Source organism: Tasmannia lanceolata, unplaced genomic scaffold (genome assembly GCF_043159265.1).
Source record: "Tasmannia lanceolata isolate RefF3 unplaced genomic scaffold, GAP_Taslan_0.1 ptg000015l, whole genome shotgun sequence".
Classification (NCBI taxonomy): Eukaryota; Viridiplantae; Streptophyta; class Magnoliopsida; order Canellales; family Winteraceae; genus Tasmannia; species Tasmannia lanceolata.
This window is the reverse complement of record NW_027518692.1, coordinates 47506062-47530919: the sequence shown is the minus strand read 5'-3', so window position 1 is coordinate 47530919 and position 24858 is coordinate 47506062. Positions and strand designations below refer to the sequence as shown.

At 38.0% G+C, this 24858-nt stretch overlaps 1 protein-coding gene across 1 annotated transcript; it reads right to left on the bottom strand.

The window, feature by feature from the left end:
- Positions 1–325: 325 nt before the first annotated feature.
- On the bottom strand, positions 326–21953 carry LOC143892034 (uncharacterized). The gene is made up of 13 exons (XM_077396511.1): positions 21724–21953; positions 21491–21551; positions 18406–18534; positions 17793–18284; positions 17640–17703; positions 16790–16929; positions 15602–15913; positions 13553–13849; positions 6016–6480; positions 5521–5893; positions 1762–1901; positions 1352–1663; positions 326–834 (listed from the first exon to the last, which is right to left on the bottom strand). Exons 1-13 carry the CDS (start codon positions 21765–21767, stop codon positions 583–585), a joined length of 3081 nt encoding a protein of 1026 aa, XP_077252626.1. The 5' UTR covers positions 21768–21953; the 3' UTR covers positions 326–582.
- Positions 21954–24858: the final 2905 nt, after the last annotated feature.

Here is a 24858-nt window from a genome sequence, read left to right as displayed (position 1 = left end):
GATCCAAAGGCCAAAAATAATAATAAAAGAATACAAATGAATGAAACACTCCCTTGTCTATCTTCATCTAGGCTGTTGCATCAGCCACAGGATCAGATTTTGTCATTCATTTAATTCCCTAATAAATGGGAAATGATATCTGCACAACCATATTTTGATATTTTGACAAACCATCTTGTCTTTTAGTATTTAAAGAGCTATCAGAAGGTAAAAGATGAAGTAAAGTCAATGATGAGGCAAAGGAGATTTGAAACTATGCCTCTGCTGGTCATTAATATTCACATTCAATTCAGTTAATATCTCATAAAATAAAAGGTGATTCACATAGACTACCTAAACCCATTATGAACACTTGCAAAGTCCAGCCATAAAATCATGGCAATGCTCATCCTATGTACCCATCCTATTTACGGTATACATAGGATTTGTTAAGAGTATATAACTGTATCTTCATAATTTATCAAATGTAATTCACAGGCAGTGAAAGATAAATGAAATGTCTGTATAGAAAACTTAATTAAGCCTCCACTTAGGCTTCATGGTTCAAAATTTTCAGCATTCAGCTTTAGCACAGTTTGGGCATCAGCTGAACACTTTATGATTGAGAGACTGTCGGCAATCGGCTCCATTATCAGCAAATGCGGCGAGGAGCTTCGGGAAGAGCTGGCCCAATGAATTCTTAAAATCTGAGGAGCAGCTCTTGTCACCCTTTTTAACATCCTTCACTCCATTAACAAGACAGCCAACCTGAGCACCATCCATGTATGCTTTAGAAGCCTCTAAAATAGCATGCGCACGTTGGAGGAAATGTCCCACAACAAAGTCCTTGAAATGCTGCCAAAAAAAAAAAAAAAACCAATTGGAGATGGCTTGTGTGATCAAGAAATTCGGGTAGATAGGCTCCTCTGCTGCATCAATACGGATGCAGCAAAACTCTAAAAAGAACAATTCTTTTTAAAACAATTTACATAAATATGGCTATAACAAGTAATATATTACAAATTTTAATAGATTAAGTGGGTATAATATTTCATTTTCACTCAAGAAACTTACTATCAGGACGGGTAAAATTGATGGTAACAGGTAAAACTCAAAACATGTAAGTGTTGAGAAAAAAAAAACAGATAAAACAGATCTAAAAGTGTCTCAATGAATCCTAAAGTATTGGAATCCGAGATGTATCCAACATGGATACTTCACCCATTCAGAAGAATCCATGTAACATGGATAGGCTCATACTACGATGGGAATCGTGAAGTTCTCAGAGAAGCGTAGAAGAACAAGTCTTTCATATGAGGATCAAGGAGCACTGCAAAAGGACAACAAAATTTTGATGGAGCTACAGTTTTACCTTTGGTGGCCTTTGCAGTGTGTATAGCATAGTCTTGCAGGATAACAGAAATGTTTTCTCATTGTAAGCTAGGGATATCTTCTCCCCAATAGGAGTACCCACTGTACTTGCACATCCAGGCTCATTAAAATAGGGCTTTGCATTCAGCACTAGGGCTTGGATGGAAATCAGGACCTGTAGAATTGTCGACTTCCCTGGGGTCCACTGCTCGTCTCTGTCTCCAAACCAAGTATTCAGAAGACTAAGGCAGACGCTCCCGTCTGTATACAAGTTTGGATTCAGTCCAAGGCCGCCAGAGTGGTAGTATACAACCTGCACATGTCATTTTAGTAGCAATTCTCAAATCATCACATCTATCATGAAATATAGAACTACATAATACATAAATTAAGTTGCCATCAATCACATACCGGCGGTTGGTTAGGATAGCTGGAAGGAAAGGAAATGTCGAAGAAAAAGAGGCCATCATGGTAAGGAGTTCCTGCCGCTCCTACAATGACAGCCCTCAGAAGATCCCTCCTCTCTTCATAAACTCTAACAAATATCGACTCTGTCAAATTGAAAAGAAATAGAAGATCAAGACAAGCTTGAATATAAGTTATGACCTCTCATCAACAATGTAGGAACAACAACAAATATCTTTAGCAAGATCAAAGAAGTTTTCAAGAAAATGGAACATATGGAAAGCTTTAGATGCGTGCCTCCGGTAGTTAAAAACATAGTTGCCAGGTTGGAAAGCGAGTGCGAGAAGCAATGCTGGAAGCAAGGGGTCTAGAAAAGAGAAAAAGGGGGAAGCGAGAAGTCCTAAAGAAAGTAAAGAGAAAATGTGTGGGAAGAAGCATCATCATTGTAAGTCAACATGAAGTACGTAAGAAGCCCCATGTTAGAAAATACGAAGTACATAGAAAGAGTATGATTTTAGTAGGTTATGGACGAAGGATTAATATAGGTAACGATTACAAGTTGAAAAAAAATACTTCTCAACTAATTAGAATGATAAGTTTTAGGAAATTTACAATTTCACATGTCTTATTTTTATGTTAAGTTTTTTGGAAAATAATCCATATAATTTTCATTTAAAACTTAACATGAGTTTGCAAGTTATAAATGCATTCTCTTAATTTCCATTCAAAAAAAAAAAAATGCAAACACTTACGCCTAAGTAGAAAGCGTACACTTAATTAAGAGGAAATACATAGGAAGCTTCTTCCCCTAAATTTGAGAAGCGAGAAGAACATAGATTCCGAAGCGAGCTTCCCATCCAACTAGGAAGTTTCCGGTAAATATGGTTAGAAATGCACTTCACAACATGCTTGAAACAGCCATGACCACAACCTAAACATGTTTGTCATCAAAACTAGGCAACTGCTCTAGTAGGATACAACATAGGCAAGTGCTCTAGTAGGAGACAACTTAGGAGCAGGAATTGCTCTCTAATGGACCAAGCCCCAAAAATATCCAGCCATATCCCTAAAAAACATCTCCACATGAATTTATGCCGCCATATGTATTCATTAACGCACAACCATGTTTTGATATTTGCACTAACCCATCTTGTCTCTAGTTATTTAAAGAGCTGTCAAAGGTTATTACAGTTCCCAAAAAGCTCTCACAAGACAATTAAAAAAGAAAAGACAAGATACGCTCATGCAATTATTAAAACATGGTTGTGTTGATATAATTTCCCGTCAATATATGCACTCTGATCAGCATGACAAATCAATAATCTAGGTCAGAACCAATGGTGTAAAGACTACCCTCATTAAATCTAAAATTAAATCTAAAAACTGCATTAAGCTGTTCATTATTCATAATTAAGGGAAGTAATTAGGGGCATTTGATGACTAAATTAAAAAGGCTAGTATCAATTAAAAGGAAAAACCGTTGGAAATTATGAGGAAGGAAATCACGATCTCAAAATTTTAGAAAAATATGGGCAAAACGGAAGATTTCTTTATGGATCGAATTTATTTTGTGGTAACATCCATCCTTGCTTAGAAATACATAAAAATCCCACCCAAATCAATTACATACCTCATTGTTAAGAGCAAAATCAAGAGAAGAAGAGGGGAAAGAATACAGTGAGAGAGAGAGGAAGAAAAGAGAGGCTTGGACGGTTCTTGGACGAGAATCCCATCTTGATTCTTCGTTTTCCCCATTCATCGCCACCGAGAGGTATGTTGATTTTTTTTAATTTCTTGAAATCCCTTGCATCTTCTTCATCAAATTTTTGAAATCATGGAATTTCATCCCCAAAACTGTGTATGCGATGAAACCCTTCTTATTATTCTGTAAAACCCATTTCAATTTCACGATTTTGCCTTGCCCTATATATCAAGCTCCAAAAACCTGCAGAAAACCGCATCTACGTTAAAACGAATTTAGGGTTTCTACAACTAACAAAGCAAGATACAAAAAGGAAAATAAATAAATGATTTATACATTACCCATCTCGTTTCACGATTTTTCCGTGCCAAACCTCACGATTTCAACCTGCAAAAACCCTCATCTATGTTAAAAGAAAAGAAGACTGCTGTAAAGAAGAAAAACAAGATGCAGAAAGGGGGAAAATAAAGAACGAAATATATACATGCTTTTGCCCTTCGTTTTTACCTTGAGACACCCCCCTATTTGTTTATTCATTTTTTTTTCTTAAAAAAATAAATAAAAATAAGACATACGTCTGTTCCTGCATTTTTGTATTTTTGGTCACAAATAAAACCTATATAAAGGACTTTTAATTTCCTAAAAAGTGGTAATACACAGTTTTATCAGTTCCTAATAAATTCTACAAAATGACTTTTCTTGTATAAAATTTCAATAAATCAATTCTACGCTAGCAGCCCTCTTAGTGCAAATTTTATGTAATTTTATGTAGGGTTAAAATCTCATCAGTGACGTTTATAATATTTTTTTTAAATAATTGATCTACAGGCCTACTACTTCCCTCTCCCACATAAAGGGGCCATCTTAATCTCACACATCTCCGGGTTTAAAAAATAAAAGAAGGCAGGTGACAGCTAGACCTTGCCTTGTAATAGTTTTCAATATAACTTGTCTATGCAATGTAGCTCTACTTATAAATTTTGCCTTATTAATACCTGCTTAGTTAATTTATACTTGCTTGGCTGGAATCAAATGAATTGAAATGAAAAATGATTTGTTCTAAAATCTTATGCGAAGTAATGCAGGAAGGAAGGCAAAGGTAATGTACTTAAATTCTTAATTGCATATCATACATTGGGGAGAGTGAAGGGGAAATTAAGGGTGTGGTGGTATCATCCTGGGACCTAAGGTCCAAAGGCCAACGCGAGAAGCGTGTACAGCCTTTCGTTGGCAAACCATCCAAAAGGGATAGTATCCCCGAAACGGCTCGGCATTAAATGCGAGACCGAAATCCGAGTCCATAACGCCACTACCTTTAGACAGGGGTAGTGGGTAGTCGTGCGGCAAGGACACCGGCAAAAAGAAAAAAAAATGGGAAAGTCAGAAAAGAACTGACAGAAAAATAAAGTGGGGAAAAGCCGGATGTACCTGGGGAATGTGCTGTCTCAATTTATATAATCGTTGCATACATAGTATAAATTTGGATTATTGTCACTTCTGTTATTTATACTGCAATCAATAGCGTATTTCCTTTCCAGTTTTTATTATTGTTGCTATATATTGCTGAGGATCTGGATTATATTGCCTGTACTTTTTATATTGTCTCTCTTACTCTGCTTGGTCTCTGGAGGACCCTGCTCTGACGTTGTTTACTCCACCACAGGGGTTGAGGCGTTAGATGGCGGAGCATTTGCAAATGAAGGAACCTTGGGATAAGGGACTGTGTGATCAGAGAGTTCGTTTCTGGAGTCTTTGCATTTTGACGTCCTGCGTCATTTACCTTTTTATTTCTATCAAGATTTTATTTAGCTTGGACTTTGTGGATTTAAAACTTTGCTTTTCTTTTGAAGTATGAGTATTGAAATTGTTATGGGTAAGACATATTTAAGTTGGAATAAGATTCTATCGTGGTTGCTGCTTAAAAAAAAAAATATTTCCATGATTTTTGCGTTCTTTTGCTCGTAGCGACTCGACGGAAATCGGGTCGTTACAAATGGGATAAAGGTTAAAATTCCCACGTTGTAAAGTTACGCAACAAGTTAAAGAAAGCAACAGACAATCACCTGGTAAATTGTTCTCCAGGATCTTCCACTCTTGCTGAATTTTCTTTGCCCATTGTTTAGGACCCAGGGCTGCAAGTGGTTGCAGAGGTGGGAGCCGAGGTGGGAACAGAGGTGGGAGCAAAGGCTGCGACCGTGGTGGGAGCACCAGAGGTGAGAATGGGGGTGGGAGAGGAGGTAGGGTCGGTGACGAAAGAGGGAGCATAGGGGCGTACATGTTGGTTTGCAACTGGTACATTGTGGGGGGCAGCTCGAGAGGGAGCATAGGGGGGGTACATGTTGGTTTGCAACTCGTACATCGTGGGGGGCAGTTCAGAGTACTTATGTTTTTTTTGAAAAGGTTCAGAGAACTTTTGTAAGTGGGTGGATCCAGTTCCTAAGCTCCAGTTGATTGGTGACTGTTATAAAAGACACATTAGGACAAGTAATTTAACTACCTGAAAATCAAAAAAAGAAAGAAAAGAGAAATGCATGAAATGCTTTTCAGAATTTAGTCACCTTTGCGAAAGAACCTCCTTGGAAGGTATTTCTGCTTGACTGATGAGATATGGCATTGTAATGATCTGAATAATCGCAAACAGTATCAAATCGCTTAAACAATCTAAATTTCATCAGAATTTTATCTTTACTCTCTTCCTTTTGCTTGCTTGAACTTGGCTGCCTTTGTACTTTTGAACTGCTCGCGCCTGAAGTTCCCAAACTTGGCTTCTCATTTCCAGACTTCCGCAGACAAGGAATAGTAACCCCCACCCACGGAGGCTGGTGTACAGCAGTGAATTGAGGACCCAAACTTAACTCAAAATCATTACCCATATCCGCTACATCAGAATAACCATCGTAGTATTTATCAAAATTGCTTAAATACTTGGAGCGCGGCCCAAAATTTTTTAGAGTATTCAGAGAAGCACCAGTTGCCAACCCAGAACCTTCTTTAGAATCCATAAGATCCAAGGCCAAATCATCCTAGAAAAAACCAATATAATAATGCCCACATCACATATATCAGATAGTAGGAGAATTAAACCCCGCAAATGTACACAAGTTGTGAGCAAGGAAAATCATCAGCAAACATTGCATTGCTCATGTTTCTAGTGCTCTCAAAGTTACTACCAAGTATCAAAATATTCACACAGGAAAAATATCAGGAGGATAAAGACTGGAGATCAATTGAGGAGAGAAACATATAGTTTGCATTAAATGGATAATAAAATAAAAAAAACTTTACAATCTTCCTCACGCTATTGAAACATGAAATCGGTTCAACTGTTTTTCAATGAAGTCCAACACAATTCAGCAAGGCTAGATGAACTTTGGCATATTTGCAGAAATTCATGCAATAGCCAACAGAAAACATGAGAACAGAAAATAAAGCGAACACTAAGTAGATCTGTTTGTACAGCCCTAAGAAGCAAAAATGAATAAATAAATTGAAATGAAGTATAAACAGTAAAAAGTGTCTTTACATTGAGAAATTAGCTTACATATGAAAGTCTTAATCGAAAACTTCACAAATCCCAACAACCAAAAACCTAATTATGGAAATTTGCTAATTAAGAACCCAATTTCTCTAAACTTTTTCAAAACCATAGCCATTCAAAAAAAAGAAAAAAAGAAAAGAAAAGTTTTCCAAAACCATAGTACTATGCCGCAGAATTCATAGACATACGGGATTGAAGTACGGAAATTCAAAGGGAATGAATAAAGAACACGAAATGGCTGTTGGGTATGAATCTCCGATTTCATAATCAAGAAAAAAAGGTTTTAGATTCAAGAAACACAACTATATGATATGTTTCAAATTTAAGAAGTCAAGAGCCAAGAACCAAGAATCAAGAAGGAAGAACCAAGAAAAAAGAAGCAAGAATCAAGATTTGAAATAAAGAAAAACAAATGATAATGGCAATCAATAATTGGAAAACGTCAAGGGAGAAGGAAATTTAAGAGGGAATATTTAGAGCAATTGAGATAAAGTGTGAAAGGAATAAGGAAAGTTGGGAATACGTGTTAATAAAGGAATCCATCAATGGTATCTAGGAATCCACCAATGAAAGATCACACGCTTTACCAAAGAATCAACCCTTGATCTCTAGGAATCCACATGGCAAAGATGAGGCTCCAAAGCTCTCGAATATTTCATTCATGAATCAGAATGTTTGTGAACTTTATATAACTTAACGAAAACAAAACAAAGCTCCTCATTGAAACCAACAACTAACATTCCCTCAAAGTCATCAGGTGGCTTGAAGGGAGAAGCCCTTCCCCTGGAGGCCTGTGGAATTTATTGAGGAGATTCATGATCGTCTGGAGGGGCACTAGGTTTACTTCCATCAAATCAGTGGCTAACCGGCTGGCCCACATTGGGTGGACATAGATAGGCTAGAGCTGTTTGATTTCCATCCTCTAATCTTGTTTTGTCCTGTTCTCTACTTTTCAGTTTTTTTCTCTTGTTTCCCTTTTCCGACCACCTCGGTCCTGTAGCTTCCTCTCATCTTTATTAATCAAATTTACCATCATTAATTAAAAAAAAAAAAAAAAAAAACTGCATGCTACTTATCACTCATAGTTACTAGGTTGGAAAACAAATTCAGAAAGTGAAATACGAAAAGGAAGGAAACACGAAAGGACAGAGGAGAAATGAGAAATGAGGAAGCAATAGAAAATCATACGAGAAATGCATAGAGAAACGTCTTAGGAAACATATTAGAAACATTATAGAAAGTGCTAATAGATGTGATTAATACCAAGAAGGATCCACCATGGTCTATTATATATTACTGGCAGGAACTTCAAGATCTTCTTCTAGATATCAAGCCAAGGAAATCTCATCAATATAGAGAGGCTAAAGGTAGTTGACTCCCTTGCAAATTTTGCATGGGACAATAAAGGTAATAGCACGTTCTATCAATGGAGAGACGTCCCTAGATTGGCTAGGGGTGCTATGAGGTGTGATTTTCTATGTATTCCTACCATTCGAATTATGTAGGTTTTTTTTTTTTTTTTTTCCGTTCGTAGGGTTTGAGGTAAGGTGCTATGAGGTGTGATTTTCTAGGTATTCCTGCCATCCTGTCTCCATTCCTTTCGTATATGTTTCTCATGGGTTTCAAATTTCAGCAGTAGGCTAGTGTTTGGTGAGTTCAAGAGGAGATGCAGGGTAATATAGGAGATTCATCAAAGGGGTAAATCCATTAGATATTGCACAAAACAAAATAAGGGCACTTCAGACAGAACAATACCCGATTCTGATTCCGCTTCCATTTCCTGTGAATTGATTCCTGTGAAGAAGCAGATGGCGTGAAGAAACGCCTTCTGAATCATGTACCGGAAACCGTCAGAACAGGTAGAAAATCGGACCCCCGATGACTATGAGAGAAACACAGATAGACAGAGAGAGGGAAAAAAGAGACTCACTTTGAGTTACCGGTGACGCATTTAGCCGGTGACTCCATTAAGAGAGACGAGACGAGAAGCTACGAAAATGGGGAAATCGCGGTAATGAATAGATGGGAAAGGGAAGAGTGTTACGTGCTTTATATGGGTCCCACTTAGGTATTATAAATTAGTTTATGTTTTGTTTAATTTTAAATCACAGTTTCTGATATAGACAGGAGTCTTAGCGATTAGGGTTATCTAGATTAGCTTGGGTAGGAGTCTTATAAGAAGCGGTTGTAACTGGGATTTATATTTATAAATAGGGATTTGCTAGAGACCATCGCAGAAGACATTTCTCAGAAGGGCTGTTGCATGATAGTGTAGCCACCTCGGATGAATTAAATGGATAAAACAAAACCTGAGCCTATGTGACTGCCTATCAGCCACCATCGATTTGTACAGGTTTAAAATGGACGGTCCAGTATAGAAATCTCTACGAATAGGATCATCCTATGAATAAGATTTTATGTGCAAACCCTATCTACGTCAAGGCTCAATAAATGAATGGTTTGGATCACTCAAATAATGTGGCCCCACTGTATTTTTGGGCCGCATGTGCATGCCTTTTTACCTAGGACAGCCCCTTCCAAGTGTAAAAGAGTAGCCATATAGGTGGTTGTCCCAAGTTAGAAAAGATAAGAGGGAGAGTATATCACTTCCCTCTGTAGAATGAGTGAGCTATGAGGTGAATCAAGTAGTATTGATCCCATTAGGAACGGAAATCCCGTGCGTAAGATACAAGACTAGGAAAAACAATGGTTTAGATTTTATAGGAAGTACCCTATAAATGAGACTTGATGGATCAAGAACCTACGATCATCTGATCAGGGTGATCTCAACGACATTTGGCAAGATTATAGTTTCCAGTCAGATCAACAGATCTGATCAAGTATCAGAAGAAGTGGGGGCCAGTTTGGAAGGAACATAACAATTCATTTCTTTTTAGCATTTTCCTTGTTGAATAAAAATGCAATTGGACCATCAACTTTCAACCTCTTTCTGATTGAATGGTTAGATTTGATAAGCGGTCCAAGCTGCGGCCTACTGATTGGGCGGTCTGGATCAAAAGTCATCTTCACCAATTAGACATTACAAAAGTTAATTAATTAATAGCACCATGAGGCGGAAAAAAGTGATTTTGGAGCTCCCTCCCTATATCGATGGAAACCCTAGGGAGGGAGACGTTCTCTTCTCTCTCTCTCTCTCTCTCTCTCTCTCTCTCTCTCGTGTCCCAATTTCATCTCTCTCGTCTCTTCTCTCTCTCTCTCTCTCTCTCTCTCTCTCTCTCTCTCTCTCTCTCTCTCTCTCGTCTCTTTTGTCTCTCCCTCTCTCTTCTGTCTCTCTCTCTCGTCTCTTTTGTCTCTCCCTCTCTCTTCTGTCTCTCCCTCTCTCTTCTTTCTCTCTCCCATCTCTCGCTGATCTTTCTCTCTTCGATCGATCTCCCTCTCTTCTTTCCTGATATCTCTTTTTTCTTTCACTTTTCTGATTTCTTCATATTCTCTCTCTTTTTGTTTTTCCCCCTCCCCTCTCTCTGATCTCTCTTTCTCTTAAATCTATCTTTCCTATTTTTTGATCTTTCCCTTTCTCTCCCTTGATGGGCAAATGAGGTGTTAGTGGCCGGATGATGCCTGGAGTTGGGCAGATCTGGGTCTGAGTGGGCCGAATTTATTGGGAAAATGATCGGATCTGGGTTGGATGGATGGAGAAAGTGGGCTGATGAGTTGTCGGAAGTGGTGAACGTGGCAAGAGTGTGAAAAAGGGTAGCCGGATTCGGGGGGGGGGGGATGAAGATGTTGGATGTGGAGGGTAAAGATGGGGCTTGATCGAGGTGAAAGGTTGGGACTAGAAGGGTAGGATTAGGGTGAACAATGGTGGGCTCTAGGATTAGGTGAAAATAAGGATAGGATTTTAGGTTTTAGTGAAGCTGAAGAGGAAGAAATTATGGTAAAAAATGGTAACCTCTAGGGTTAGATTAGGATTTTTGGCTTGGAGGTTTAATGAGGATCTTCGAAACGGGCAGTGGCGCAAGGAGGAGGCCGTTGATGATCGGATTCGATGGATTGGATATCGTGCACGGTTAGAGGCGCATAATAGCTTTAGGCCTTTGAGCGGGATTTAAAAAAAAGTGGTGAAGCAGTCTGAGTAACATGGCAAGTCATAACTATGATTTGATGGGGCCCACATATATGACACTTTCAAATGAGACCATTGTGCAATGTAAAGTAAAGGAATGGGGAATGGTGAAGGCATTTTCAGCTGCGGTAGTAGATGAAGAATTCAAAAGGTAAGTGAAATAGGTATTCGACAGGGTGGCAACGCATAGAAGTATAGAACTCATTGTAGTAGTTGACCTAGAAGATCTTTTTTTGGCTTTTTACTGGTCTAGGAGCATGCTCCTAGGCACCCTTAATTGATTATATGTAATGCAAGTAGGAACCCCTGATCCCCAATGTAATCTTCATAGTATTAATAAAATTGTCAATTTAAAAAAAAAGAGTTAATTAATTAATTAACAAGTCAGTTTAGTTTACACTTTCTAACATTAATACCCCAACCTCTCATGGGATGTGTGATTGGTTATGGGATTATCGATCTAGTAGACAACTGTATGAGGAAATTTGACGGTTAGGATCATCCGATTTTCATACACGTGTCCATTCTACTGTATAGATATTCCAGATGAGTGATCAAACCATCCATTTCCGCTATCAATAAGATGTAAGAGATTCGATCAGAGAGATTATCGATTGTGCCATGGACATCCGCATCGGAATATCATTTTTTAACCTTCCATTTTTAGACTACCATGTGGATGGTTGTGATCACCTTGTTGGTGCAATTTTATTAGGATGGCCCACCAGCGGGTGGGGGCGGAAAGAATAAAATTTAGTTCAGACAAGTTGCACTAAATCATTGAACTAATATCCTCTTCTTGTGTAATGCAATGAGGAATTCTTCAGTTAGGGACGATCTGAACCATTCATTCGATAAGCCCCACTGAGTATCTTCTATGTCCCAAAAATTACACCAATCATGCATTCTTAACATCCAACATGTGTAGTATGTACTGAAGCATTCCTCTATAACCACTATTTACAAATAAGACTGCATAGAAGATTACATGAAAATAGTATTTAGGCAATTATCTGTTTTTATTAAGGAGGAACATGGGGCCATTGCCACATGCGTAGTGATCGGGTCTGTCAATCTTCTCAGCTGTCACAACTGTGGCTCATCAGATTATCATAGCCCTTCATTCGAAAGTATGTCCTATCAGATTTTCTCCAAACAAAACGAATTCATTTCATTACTTGTAGAATTCTTTATCATATCAAGCAGGAATTAGCCAAGCGGTTGAGACATTATATATCTTAACCTTAGGTCGTGGGTTCAATCCCAAGACCTACATTATCCAGCAGAAATCATTTCATAATTTGTAGAATTCTTTATCGAGATTTTATACGAGGTGTGCCCGTATAAACCAGTATTTTTTTTAAAAAAAAGTACAGCATGGCCCACTCCATAAGATGAATCAAACTGTCCAAATCTATTTACGCTGTGGCCCAACAAATGGATGGTTTAGATCACTTTTTGAAAAATACTGGTTTATACAGCCACACATCATATACAATCTCTTCTTTCGATGAGAAATTATATGGTGTAAGGGCTTACAACAATAAGGCCTTTGTACTGCTGCTGTTGGATCAAATATGAAGGGCGGTAACCCTACCGTATTGTTGTAAGCCCTTACACCATATAAAATCTCCTCATCTAGTACGAATGTTGAGCCCTCTTATCTGTGTTTATCATATCCAGTTTCATTTAAATATGGTTTCTCATTTAGTATACCAATTGAATTGTAGTGTACCGATTGAATAGAATTTAGTCAAAAAAATCTTAGGCTAAGTTTAAATTTAAAATAAAATAAATTTTTAATTCACAAAAAATTACATTGTAAATTTCTTTCCGATGGGAGGGGAAACAGAATACCACCTCTTTGAGCAGGAAATATATTCAAGCCCTTTCCCCCTTTAATTCCGCCCTAGTGTCATTTCCACCCCCTGATTCCATTCACTTTTTTTTTTTTTTTTAACAAAACACATGAGCAGAATCAGAATAAGATGCCAAATCCAGCACCTGTTTCTGGCAATCCAAACACACCCTGCTGCGGTTTAACCCTAGCCACAGTAACATTGTTAGTGTAGAAATTCTCGTCATTTGGACAAATTTTTGGTACCCAGCCTCTAATGAGATACCTATAACACCTACTCTTCCCACCTCGTGGAGAATCAACAAATCAAATATTACAGAATTGGGAAAGGAATAACACATTTTGGAAGGTGATTCATATAACTACTCAAATAAATATAAAAAAACTTGCATTGTCCTACAAAATTATAACCATTCGCAATATATAGCATATCTACACATCTAAATATCCTATTTAAATAAAAAAAAGTGAACAAATAATCATGCTATTAGGCCAGTTGAATCTATTTCATAGAAAAGGAAAAGGTAAGCCTAATTAGTCATGTATGCAAAAGGACTTACATTAGTCTCTCCTTCAGCGGGCACCATGGTCCTAAATTTTGAGGACACAGCTTTAGCAGAATCCTACATTTTGAGGACACAGCTTTAGCACAGTCTTAACTTCTGATTTGGGTTTCTGTTCAATAAATTCCCGACAATCGGCCCCATTATCAGTAAACGCCACCAAGAGCTTTGGGAAGAGCTCACCCAGCGTGGTCTTGAATTTTGAGTAGCAGTTCTTGTCATCCACTTTTATGTCCTGCCCTTCACCAAGGCAGCCCCCAACCTGAGCACCTTTCATGTATGCTTTAACAGACTGTAGAACAGGGTGTGCATGCTGGTAGAAATGTCCTGTGACAAAGTCCTCAAAATGCTGCAAAACCAAACAGTGGAAAATGCGATCAAGGAATTCGGATAGATGGACATATGGAGTAATGGAAAAGGAATTATGAGTGTTAAGTTCATAAACCCATGTTGCATGAGTATGGGTACGAGTGGCAGAATCAGACATGGGTATAGAGTGTCGGATTCAGCAAACCTCGGAAAGAAAGATTCGTGGATTCTCCAAAAATGCTTTAATCAATACTCAAATTTTATTTATTTTTAGATAATAATGAGGTTATAACAAGTAATATATTAAAAATTTTAATAGATTAAGTAAATATAATATAGCTACTGATATTTGCACTAATTGTACAAAATCAGCTTATCTTTCTTTTTTTTTATTTAAACAGCTATAAAGAATTATCACAGTTTCCAAAAAAAACTCTCAGAAACCAATTAAAAAAGAAATGACAAGATGAGTTAGTGGAATTATCAGAGCATGGGAGTGCAAACATCAATAGCCTATAATATTTTATTTTTATATAAAAACTGAGTATTAGCATAGATAAAACTCAAAACATGCGGTGATTATAAATTTGTGGTAGTAGTATCCAGAGGACGAGCCTTGGCGCAACGGTAAGGTTGCTCCATTGTGACCTGGTGGTCATGGGTTCGAGTCACGGAAACAGCCTCTCTGCAAAGTAGGGGGGGTAAGGGTGCGTACATCTGGCCCTTGTCAGACCCCGCAATGGCAGGAGCCTCGTGCACTGGGCCACCCTCTTTTTAGTATCCAGGAATATATATATATATATATAGAGGAAACTGTTGGTGCGCTTAAGCTCACCAAGCTTATGGTGCGCTTAAGCGCCCAATCACATGGGGGCCCACTTTGTTAGGATGATCCAAAGCATTCATTTGAAAGGCCCTTACATAGATGGGGGGTGTACCAAAAATCAGCTCCATAGGATCATCCTAACCCATCCATTTGTGGAGGTCAAAATGGACAGACATTGTTTGTCCACAAATCTGCCCATTTTTGTCCTCCACAAATGGAGGGGTTAGGATGACCCTATGGAGCTGATTTTTGGTACACCCCCTATCTACGATAGGGCCTTGCAAATGAATGGTTTGGATCACCACAGAAAATGTGGGACCCATGTGATTGGGTGCTTAGGCGCACCATAAGCTTGGTGAGCTTAAGCACACCAACAGTTTCCTCTCTCTCTCTCTCTCTCTCTCTCTCTCTCTCTCTCTATATATATATATATATATATATATATATATATATAAGAGATTTAGAAGTGTTGCGGAGAATCCTAAAGTAATGGAATCCAACACGTCTCCGACATGGGTACTTAAGCCATTTAGGGGCTGTTTGGATACGCGGATTTTAGAATCTTAGATTTCCTAAGTCCTGGATGGGAGACGAGAGGAGACCATTTGTGGTTTTGTGATTTCTCGCCCTTCTTTCCATTGAGCGAGAGAGTAGGAGATCATCCTGTGTTTCCAGGTTTTAGAAATCTCAGACTTTTATGAATGAAATCTGCTACCATTCAAAAAAAAAAACTAAAAATCTCTGGATGGGGGAGCGATTTCTAAAACCTGGATTTCTTACTTAAAATCCAGGATAATGGATTGTAAAATCCAGAATTTTACACCGCCTTCAAACTAAAACCTGGATTCTAAAATCCACGAATCCAAACAGCCACCCTTAGAATAATCTCTGTAACATGGTCCTGAATGATTTAAGAAACTCGAGTTGAAAAGATTAAAAAATACATTGACGAGGCTGCAATCGTACCTTTGGTGGCCTCTGTAGTGTGTAGAGCATTGTCCTGAGGGACAGTAAAAATGCATCCTCATTGTAAGCCAGTGATTTCTTCTCCCCATCAGGTGTACCTTCCGCCCCCGCAAATCCTGGCTCATTAAAATAGGGCTTGGCATTCAGAACCAAGCCTTGGATAGAAACCAAGACTTGTAGCATTGTCGATTTCCCCGGGGTCCACCTCTCGCATGTTTTGCCATTCCAAGTATTCAAAAGACTAAGGCAGACCTTCCCCCCAGCATACAGGTTAGGGTTCAGTCGAAGGCCACCAGAATGGTAGTGTACTTTCTGCATGACACATTTCAAGTCACAAGCTGTACCATTTAAGATACAGAAATGCATACAATTATATATAATTACTATATAATTACAGAGAAATTATATGATGTCTGGTCATTATCTTTCGGATGACAACTAAGGACAGGTAGACGTACAGGTAGGGACCACTTTTTCAGTGATTAAAATCATTCAAGTGTTGGTGCCTGTGTTGCATGGATCCGAATTCGTGTCGGAATCAGACATGGAGTCGAGGTGTCGGATTCGGCAAACCCCAAAAAGTAGGATTCGTGGATTCGATAAATTTTATTAAATAAAATAAAATTTTGAAGAGAGTCAAAGAAGGAGAGTCAAAGGAGGAGAAATGGGGGTTAATATTCAAGGGTGGAGGGTCGAGGAGCTAGAGTTTTTATTAAAAGAGTACGAGGTTATGCTTTTATATATATAAAAAATATAAGAAGAAAACACGTTTAAAGGGGAAATATAAAGGATTCGCATTTTAAATTATACAACGATGTGTCGGATTCGCCCGAAAAATAGGGAGAATCCATCCAACAAATGATGTTGCCCACAGTAAATATGCCATGGCTCAAAAATCTTCTCCACTGGACAATCCTAACCATTATGATTGTCGGGCGTAAAGTGGATAGCTCATAAAGTTGAAAAACAATGGTATACAATCTTGAAAAAATCAGAGTGTTAGGATTGTCCAATGAAGGTGATTTGGACAGTAAACCATTCATTGTAGGCAACAGTAGATTAACTGTGGATCACCAAACCACTAGACCCCACTTAAATTTAATGCCACAATTTTTTCCTAGGAAAATATGTATGAATACCGCATAGTTCCTCATAAATCATAATTATATCACCATCAATATTGCATACCGGTGGTACGCCAGGATAGTTGGGCGGAAAGAAAATGTCAAAAAAGAAGAGGCCATCGTGGTAAGGAGTTCCAGCTGCCCCAACAATCACAGCCCTCATAAAATCCATCCTCTCTTCATAAGATCTAACGAAAATTGTCTCTGCCAAGGTGGGAAAAAAAGGAGGATTTGAGAAAAGCTCAATTATTAGAAAAGCTTAATCATAACAAATATACAATAGTGAGGGAAGCAAGAACAGAGCAGCCTTCCTATAACAAAGAACACTAGAACTATCTAGGTGGCTGCTTCGGATAAAAAGAAAATGCACTTCACAAAACAATCACACATCATTCAAACATGAGACATCCATGACCAGAACCCAATGTGTTCTATAAGTAACAAATATAAAATAGTGAGGGAAGCAAGAACAGAGCAGCCCTTCTATAACAAAGAACACTAGAACTATCTAGGTGGCTGCTTCCGATAAAAAGAAGATGCACTTCACCAAACAATCACACATCATTCAAACATGAGACATCCATGACCAGAACCCAATACGTTCTATCATAAGCACTAGCCACGTGCTCACTAAATGGATAGGAGCAGGAATTGCCCTTTCATGGAATAAATTAGTCGAAAAATCCAACCATATCACCAAAAAACATTTGCACAATAAGTTATGGTGAGTGTTACGCATTCACAAAATTGACTTTCCTACTTAAACTACAAATAAATTTATGCTTTCTGATCAGCACAGCAAGTTCAGTTCACACCCAATAATATCGATCAAAAGTCAAAACCAATGGACAGAGATAATACGTCCAAATTTCATTGGAGTCAGAACAAGTTAAATATACATCACAGAAGCTCACCTGGTAAGTCTTTCTCCAGGATCTTCCACTCTTGTTGAATTTTCTTCTTCCATTCTTTTGGTGCCTGCCATAAAAAAACATTAGGGCAAGTAATTTGTACGAGTGATGTAGAAGAAAAGGAAATACACAATGTTCATTTCAGGACAAAGTCACCTTCTCTGTTAGAGAAACTCCATTAGAGCTATCTTTGCTGGACTGATGTGATTTAGTATAATGATGGTCTGAATAATCACGAACAGTATCGAATTGCTTAAATTCTCTATATTTTTTCATAATTTCTTCTTCAATTTCTTTTGATGTCTTGCTATAACTTGGGTGGCCTGTGACTGTTGAACTGCTTGAAGTACCTACCCTTAAAGGACATGGACTTGTGGACTGCTCCAGCCAAGGGACGAAACCCTCCACCCCAGGAGGCAGGTCTATGCCATCAAATTGAGCATCTAGACTGGACTCTATATCATCATCCATATCATCATCCATATCATCATCATCCATATCCATTGAATCAGAGTAACCATCAAAGATGTCGTCCAAATAGGTTAAATCTTGTGGGCCCGGCCCAGAAATTTCTAGAGGATTCAGAGAAGCACCACTTGCTAATTCAGGATCTGTTTTAGAACCCATTGGATCCTTCACCAAAGCATCCTGGAAAACTCCAATAATATTATATCTACATGTATCACATGGTATGAGCATTAAATACTGGGAATGTGCACAAATTGTGAGGAAGGAAAATCATCATTAAACATGTCATCGTTGGTCATACCTTTATTTGCTTTTGCATAGTCTCATCATATCCCACTGTTGTGTTACTATTGTTTCCTGTGGTATATTTCTCCTCATTGATCACAGTTCCAGCTGGATCATCAGTTTCAATCAGGTCATGAAGAACAACCTACCAGATTGAATCAATGTTTGAGAAAGACGTCATATTGATCAAGAATTTTGTAGCACTTTTAAGTTACTAGAGAAGATAATCATAAAGTTTAACAAGAATCACATTCGACAAATAATTGAGAAGACAAAAATTGGAGATCAATTGAGAAGAGAAAAGGAAAATTTGTATTGAGAGAGAGAGAGAGAGCCCAATAGAAATCAACAATTACACTAGCACTCATTCATAATAATCTATGAGATGGAACATGCCAGAAATAAGACACGATCAGTGGTTGCTACAATGCTCACTTACTGCCAACACATACAATATAAACTTGAAACTAGTAAGAAACACTATACACTTGCGAGTGGTAAAAAAAAAATGAAAGAATCGACAGAGCTTGTAAGCAGGTAGCAAAGGAAAATCAAGAGTAAAAAAGAGACGTGGTACTAAAAGCTTGAGATGAATCATGAAAGAAAAATCACTTGCCAACGATGGGAGGCGGCCAAACAAATGGGTTTTGACCACCGATGTTACATCATAGTGAATGTGAAGTGTACTTTTAATACAATTTGCAACTAAAACTATCATGTTTACTAGCTCAGGTCTAGACCATAAAGCCCGTACCAATGGCTATTAATTTGGTAAATCCTAGTGCTCATTAAAACGTCAATCCATGCATAGACTTGGTTCTATTTTTCCTTTAAAAAAAAAAAAAAAAAAAAAAAAAAAACTTTTTTTAGCAATACCAAATCGACTACCGTAATATTGTTTCAAGAACTCCAAGGAAAACCTATCAACAAGAAACAATAAAAAATTATAAGTGCAACTAAGGTACCAGAGCCCATCTCCAATAAAACATCATCTCTCTTCTGTCAATCTGTTCAACAGTGGATTAGTACTAAAGTGAGCAAGAAGTTAAAAAAAATTAAATATAGCATATGACAACCGCTGTGGTGACTGGGTCTTTCATTAATCATTCATTGTATAGTTACTTAAGATGGCACCATATATTGTCACAGGAAATTCCATACAATAAAAGAACCCAGAAGGCAAGACCTCTCCTAAGGCCTTCACATCTACCACTACCATATGTACTTAAGGCAGGCTCCCAAATCTCTCCCAGAGGCCTTCATCTCTACCGCTACAATATGAAACTCAGAGAAGTTCCTAGACCTCTGCTAAGGGCATTCATCGTTGCCACTATGGCATTATCATACATAACACGAAGTCTCAGACACAGCAACCACAGCAAACTTAAGATAAAGCCATATCTACACGGTTGAATGAAAAAAACTGAAAGATATATCATTATATAGTATTAGATAAGAAACGTACAAGATAAACAAAAATGAAACTAGGTAATTTGAAAGATAGTAAAACTATACAATTATTATCATCTTATAAATGAGATAAATACTAGTCTCCTAATCATAGGCAAAGCATCATATGTCCATCAGAACACGACCTTAATTTTATCTCCCTTTCTGCAATTAGTATTATTTATAGAGAAAACTGAAATCAATTGCCTGATATGGTGAACAGGTCATATATACTGACTTGGTTAGTACAAGACAATGGCACCCATATACCCGGCACTCCAATGAGATGTGATATATCAAATGTGTCCAATTGTCTGAACTAACCAGGTACTGTCGGGGTTCAAGTATGAGTCCCATCACCTGTGCCAACTATGTGCCTAGGTACAAGTTGAGACAGATCAAGCATAGAGTATTGAAGACAACCAAATGGAGATTGCATTTTTAATCCAATTTTAACAACTTAGCATATTTGATGCTTGAAATCTTAACCATTGACTCGAACAAAACTAATTTCTAGTCAGGTCAAATATCAAGTTTGACAAAATGTTTTATTTTTCAAAGGAAGTTTAGAGCAGCTATTGCTCAGGATTTTGAATTTCTAGGATTTTATATAGCACGAAGAATGAAAGAATGTAGAGGTGTGCTAGGATGATACCTGAGTTCAGAATTCTTCACAGTATCAAAATCTAATTACTCATGAACCAAATGCAACTAGTTCACTTCTAAATTGTTACGAACCCTTATCGGTTCGCAATGTGATTGATCTTCTTAGAGGGAAGATCAAACTCTTGACCCACTTCAATGAAAGGGTCAGCCCTCCTTCGTGTCCAAAGACACAATTTTGGGGATAAATTTCTTCATTCATTTGAAAATGGTTAATTACATGTTATTTATACCAAATAGAAAATTCACTTGCCACTTCCTCTCAAAGACTTCCTCTAAAACTCCTGCCTAAGCTAATCTAGACACCTTAACCTTTATCTCTAACACTCCTACCCATACCAAACAACTAGAGAGAAATCTCCACAAACTACAAATATCTAAACTATCTTTCTCAAAAAAAAACTATAAATATCTAAACTATTTTATTATTTCCACCCCATCTAGAGGAGTAACATAAATTACAACCCTACGGTAATTTTTCTCTAAAGGTCAGTTTGGATACATGGACTTTATAATCCAAGATTGTAAAATCATAGATTTTACAAGCAAAAAACTATAATTCTTAAGCTAAAAACTAGATTTTAAATCTAAAACCTGGATTTTGAATGCGTAAATAAGATGTGTTACCACTCAGTCTGGTACAATAAAGATTTTAGCTTAAAAAAAATCTAGGTTTTAGCTTGTAAAATACTGGATTTTACAATAATGGATTATAAAATCGATGTACACAAACTGCCTATAAAAGTCACGATTCTTTTAATGATACCACAAATTGCAGTGATCCAAACCCGGTAATCAAACAATGGAATAGAAAATTAAGAATTGAGACACCAAAACCTAAAACTGATCAACATAAAAAAAACAAAAAACAAAACAAACTATAAAACCACAAAACTACTATTTGTAACAATCTGTCGCAGATTCCAATTGTCTGATTTTCTGAATTCCAAACAAAAAAAAGAATTACAGATAAAATTGATTGATTTCACCTTATGCCGCTTCTGATTCTGGTGAATCGATTCTTGCGGAGTCGACGATCCTAAAAAGATCCTGTAAATAAACTCGTCAAAATCCACGGAAAATTAGGGTTTTAATAGGATCGGAAAAAGGAATTTCAAGAGTTTAAAAAGAGCCTGTAAATAGACTAGTTAAAATCCAAGGAAAATTAGGGTTCAACGGGATCGGAATATGACGAGAGAGAGAGAGAAAGAGAGGGACTCACTTTTCATGGCTTGCAACGTAGTTAGCAAACGAGGGCGGCTCCATTAAGCAGGCTTGGGAGATGGCGCAATGCAAGTGTTCTCTTTTATTCAGTTATTAAGATGGATCTCGGCTCGGCTGGTACGGCTTAAGGGGTAAGAGAAAAAAGGAAATGGAAAAAGGACGGAGAGAGGAAAAATAGAAAGGTTGGAGAACAGGAAGAGGTATGGGTCCGCGCGGAGAATAAGGGCAAGAACGAACTAAATAACCCTAGTTTTATACGAAATATCGATAGTACCCCTGTTCCGTCGGATTCGTGATATTTCCACCCCTCATTCCAGCATTCCCTGATGTTGCTTGCTGAACAAGGACTCTTCTGTGATAGGCTACTTTGCATTGCCCAAATCATTTGCCGTTAACAAACCCTAGTTTTGACGCGGAGATTTGTTTTGTTAACCAGAGTTTGCACGTGGAGATTTGCTTACTAAAAAGATCTCTCTCTCTCTCTCTCGATCGGACGGTCTTGATTGATCACTGGTATTTTCACTATGGGGAGTGATAAATCAACCCCCAAATATCTTAAATCAACCCCCTATGTGTCTAAAATTAAGATCAGTGCCAATGGGATCAATCCTAATAAGCAATTTTTGGGTGAGTATTTTAGACCGTTAATCTTGCTTACATGTAAGACTACGTACAAAAATCAACGGTTTAGCTTTTCTTGATGGAACCCTAAATGGGGCTCGAAGGATTCAGAGGCTAAGATCATCCGATCGAGGTCTGATCAACGGTAATGGGTTGAATTCATTTTCATCAAGATCAATCAAGGACCCAATCGCTTTCACCCGGCACGTGTGGCCTGTGGGCCTAAAGATCATCTGATCAAGGGCCGATCAACAGCATTGGACTGAATTTGTGGTCGTTGAATCAATCAGTGGTTATTAGGTAAGAGCCTAAAAAGACACCATCATTATAGCTATCCCAACAGGAAAGATTTTTTGGATAAATGACTAAATATTCTCTCTTAAGTCTCATCCCTGATATTATCATGTTGGCTTCTCTTTCTCACTATCATCCCTCTCACAACATTGGTGGGCAGGGAAGCTGTGGGAAGGAAAACTCTTATTAATTTTTCACCACTTTCCTTTCAAGGAAAGATATCACAGCCTAACCATGGGTTGCTTAGTAAAGGTTTGAGCATACTAGTATATAACTAATTACTATATGGTCTATTTGTCTGTGTGTGTGTGTGTGTATGGCAAGCTATGATATTAGATTATTGATTTGTATACATTTGAGGGAGCTTTTATAGGCGCCCCACTATACATGCATGTATTTTTAAAAAAAAATAAAAGTAGTGGAGCCCACATTATTCAATTATCTATACCATTCATTTGTTGGGCTGCCAGCCTATTCATGTTGGGGTCCCACAAATGATTGGTTTGAATCATCTAATAATGTAGTTCCCACTATTTTATTTTTTTTAAATATACATGGATGCTCCGGCAGACACCATATCAAATACTCAAATTTGAGGTGCCTTACCTTTTTTTACCACTACAGTCTCCGTACATGCCCGCTTGTATATAATTATTAGGGGTGCAACTTGGGTCGTGCTCAACCCGAACACCCAATTTTGGCTTGGGTTGGGTTGGGAAAAACCAACCCGATTTAAACTTGGGTTGGGTTAGGGTTGAGGTCTTTGCAACCCGACACGACCCGAACCCAACCTCCGTCCTCTTAATTTTATCATGATTTTCTCAGGATTATATTTTTCTTTCCTGTATTTTTCTGTTTGGCCCTAGATGAACCCAAACCCAACCCGACTCAACCCGACCCGAGTTGCACCCCTAATAATTATAATTAGTATATATGTGAGTTCAATTAATTTTTGCCCATATGGGCTTCTATCTTAGTCAGGCTAACTTTGATTAGTCTACATATGATGTTCATTCCTTTTTCTTTTTCTTTTTGGCTATTAGGTCCTCTATTTAGCCCCATATATAACGCATTAGGGAAATGATATATCGTTTACTCAGTGCAAGAGAGGGGCAATGAGACGGGGAAAAAGAGATTTGACGAGGTGGTGACTGGTGAGTGAGATAGAGCACGGGACGAGGTCGGAGAAGAGGGTGAGAACGGGTTGGAAAAAGGGGGAAACAAAAATCCAATTTTAAGCAGGGATTTTTTTTTTTCCATTATTTATCAACCCAATCACACACTCTCCCCTCATTCACGGCCCTCATTCGGATTTCGGTCGAAATTTAAAACCATGCAATGAACCATGGCTGATAGACTCTCTTGTAGGGCTTGTCCTTCTCTTTCAAATTGAATGCAGGAATGATTCTGACAACCATAGCTGCAGTTATGCCTTTCGAAAAGTAAGGTAAGTGTGAATGCATGTTTAAATGGAATTGCGAAGGTAATGGAGCACAGGGAGTGCCCACAATCACCTTAGCATTAGAGAAATCAGAACCTTCAAGGGCCCACATGCTTAATTGAAGGGATAAAAATACAATTAGCATGAAATGATTAAAATCAACCCATTCATCTGCATTCCGGGCTAGGCCTGATTCATCCAATTGGGTATAGGAGTAGCCCCATCAGAGATCAAGATGGTAAACACACCAAATTAAATAAAAACTAAGGATCAAAAGCATAAAATCTCTCAATCATTCATGCAAAACCAAGTCATTCCAACCACAGGGATGAATTATGTTCATCATTAGCGCTTGAATGAATGTCTCAATTGTCCAACCAAACCTTCATACTAGTGCGATTGGAGATCCGAGAAACAAACGTACCGGATCACTCCGGAATTACAAACAATCATAACCAAAACGCGGAAATTTTATCAAGGAAGAATTATCGAGCGGAACAAATCATCTCAGATCAACAAGAGCATCAAGACGAGCTCTCTCGACTGTAAATGGGCATTTTTAATAAACAAATTCCATGAAAATCGAAGGGACATCCCCACTTTTAAAATATAAATTCCCATGTTGCCCTCACCTATCCTTTTGAAATTGTAAAATACCCCTGAAATTCACCCTTTTTCCAAAATTGCCCCCTACCATTTTCCAAAATTCACTGGGAACACCATTGGCTATCAAGGGGATTAACAGATACATGTGGGTGAACAAATGCAGAAACATGA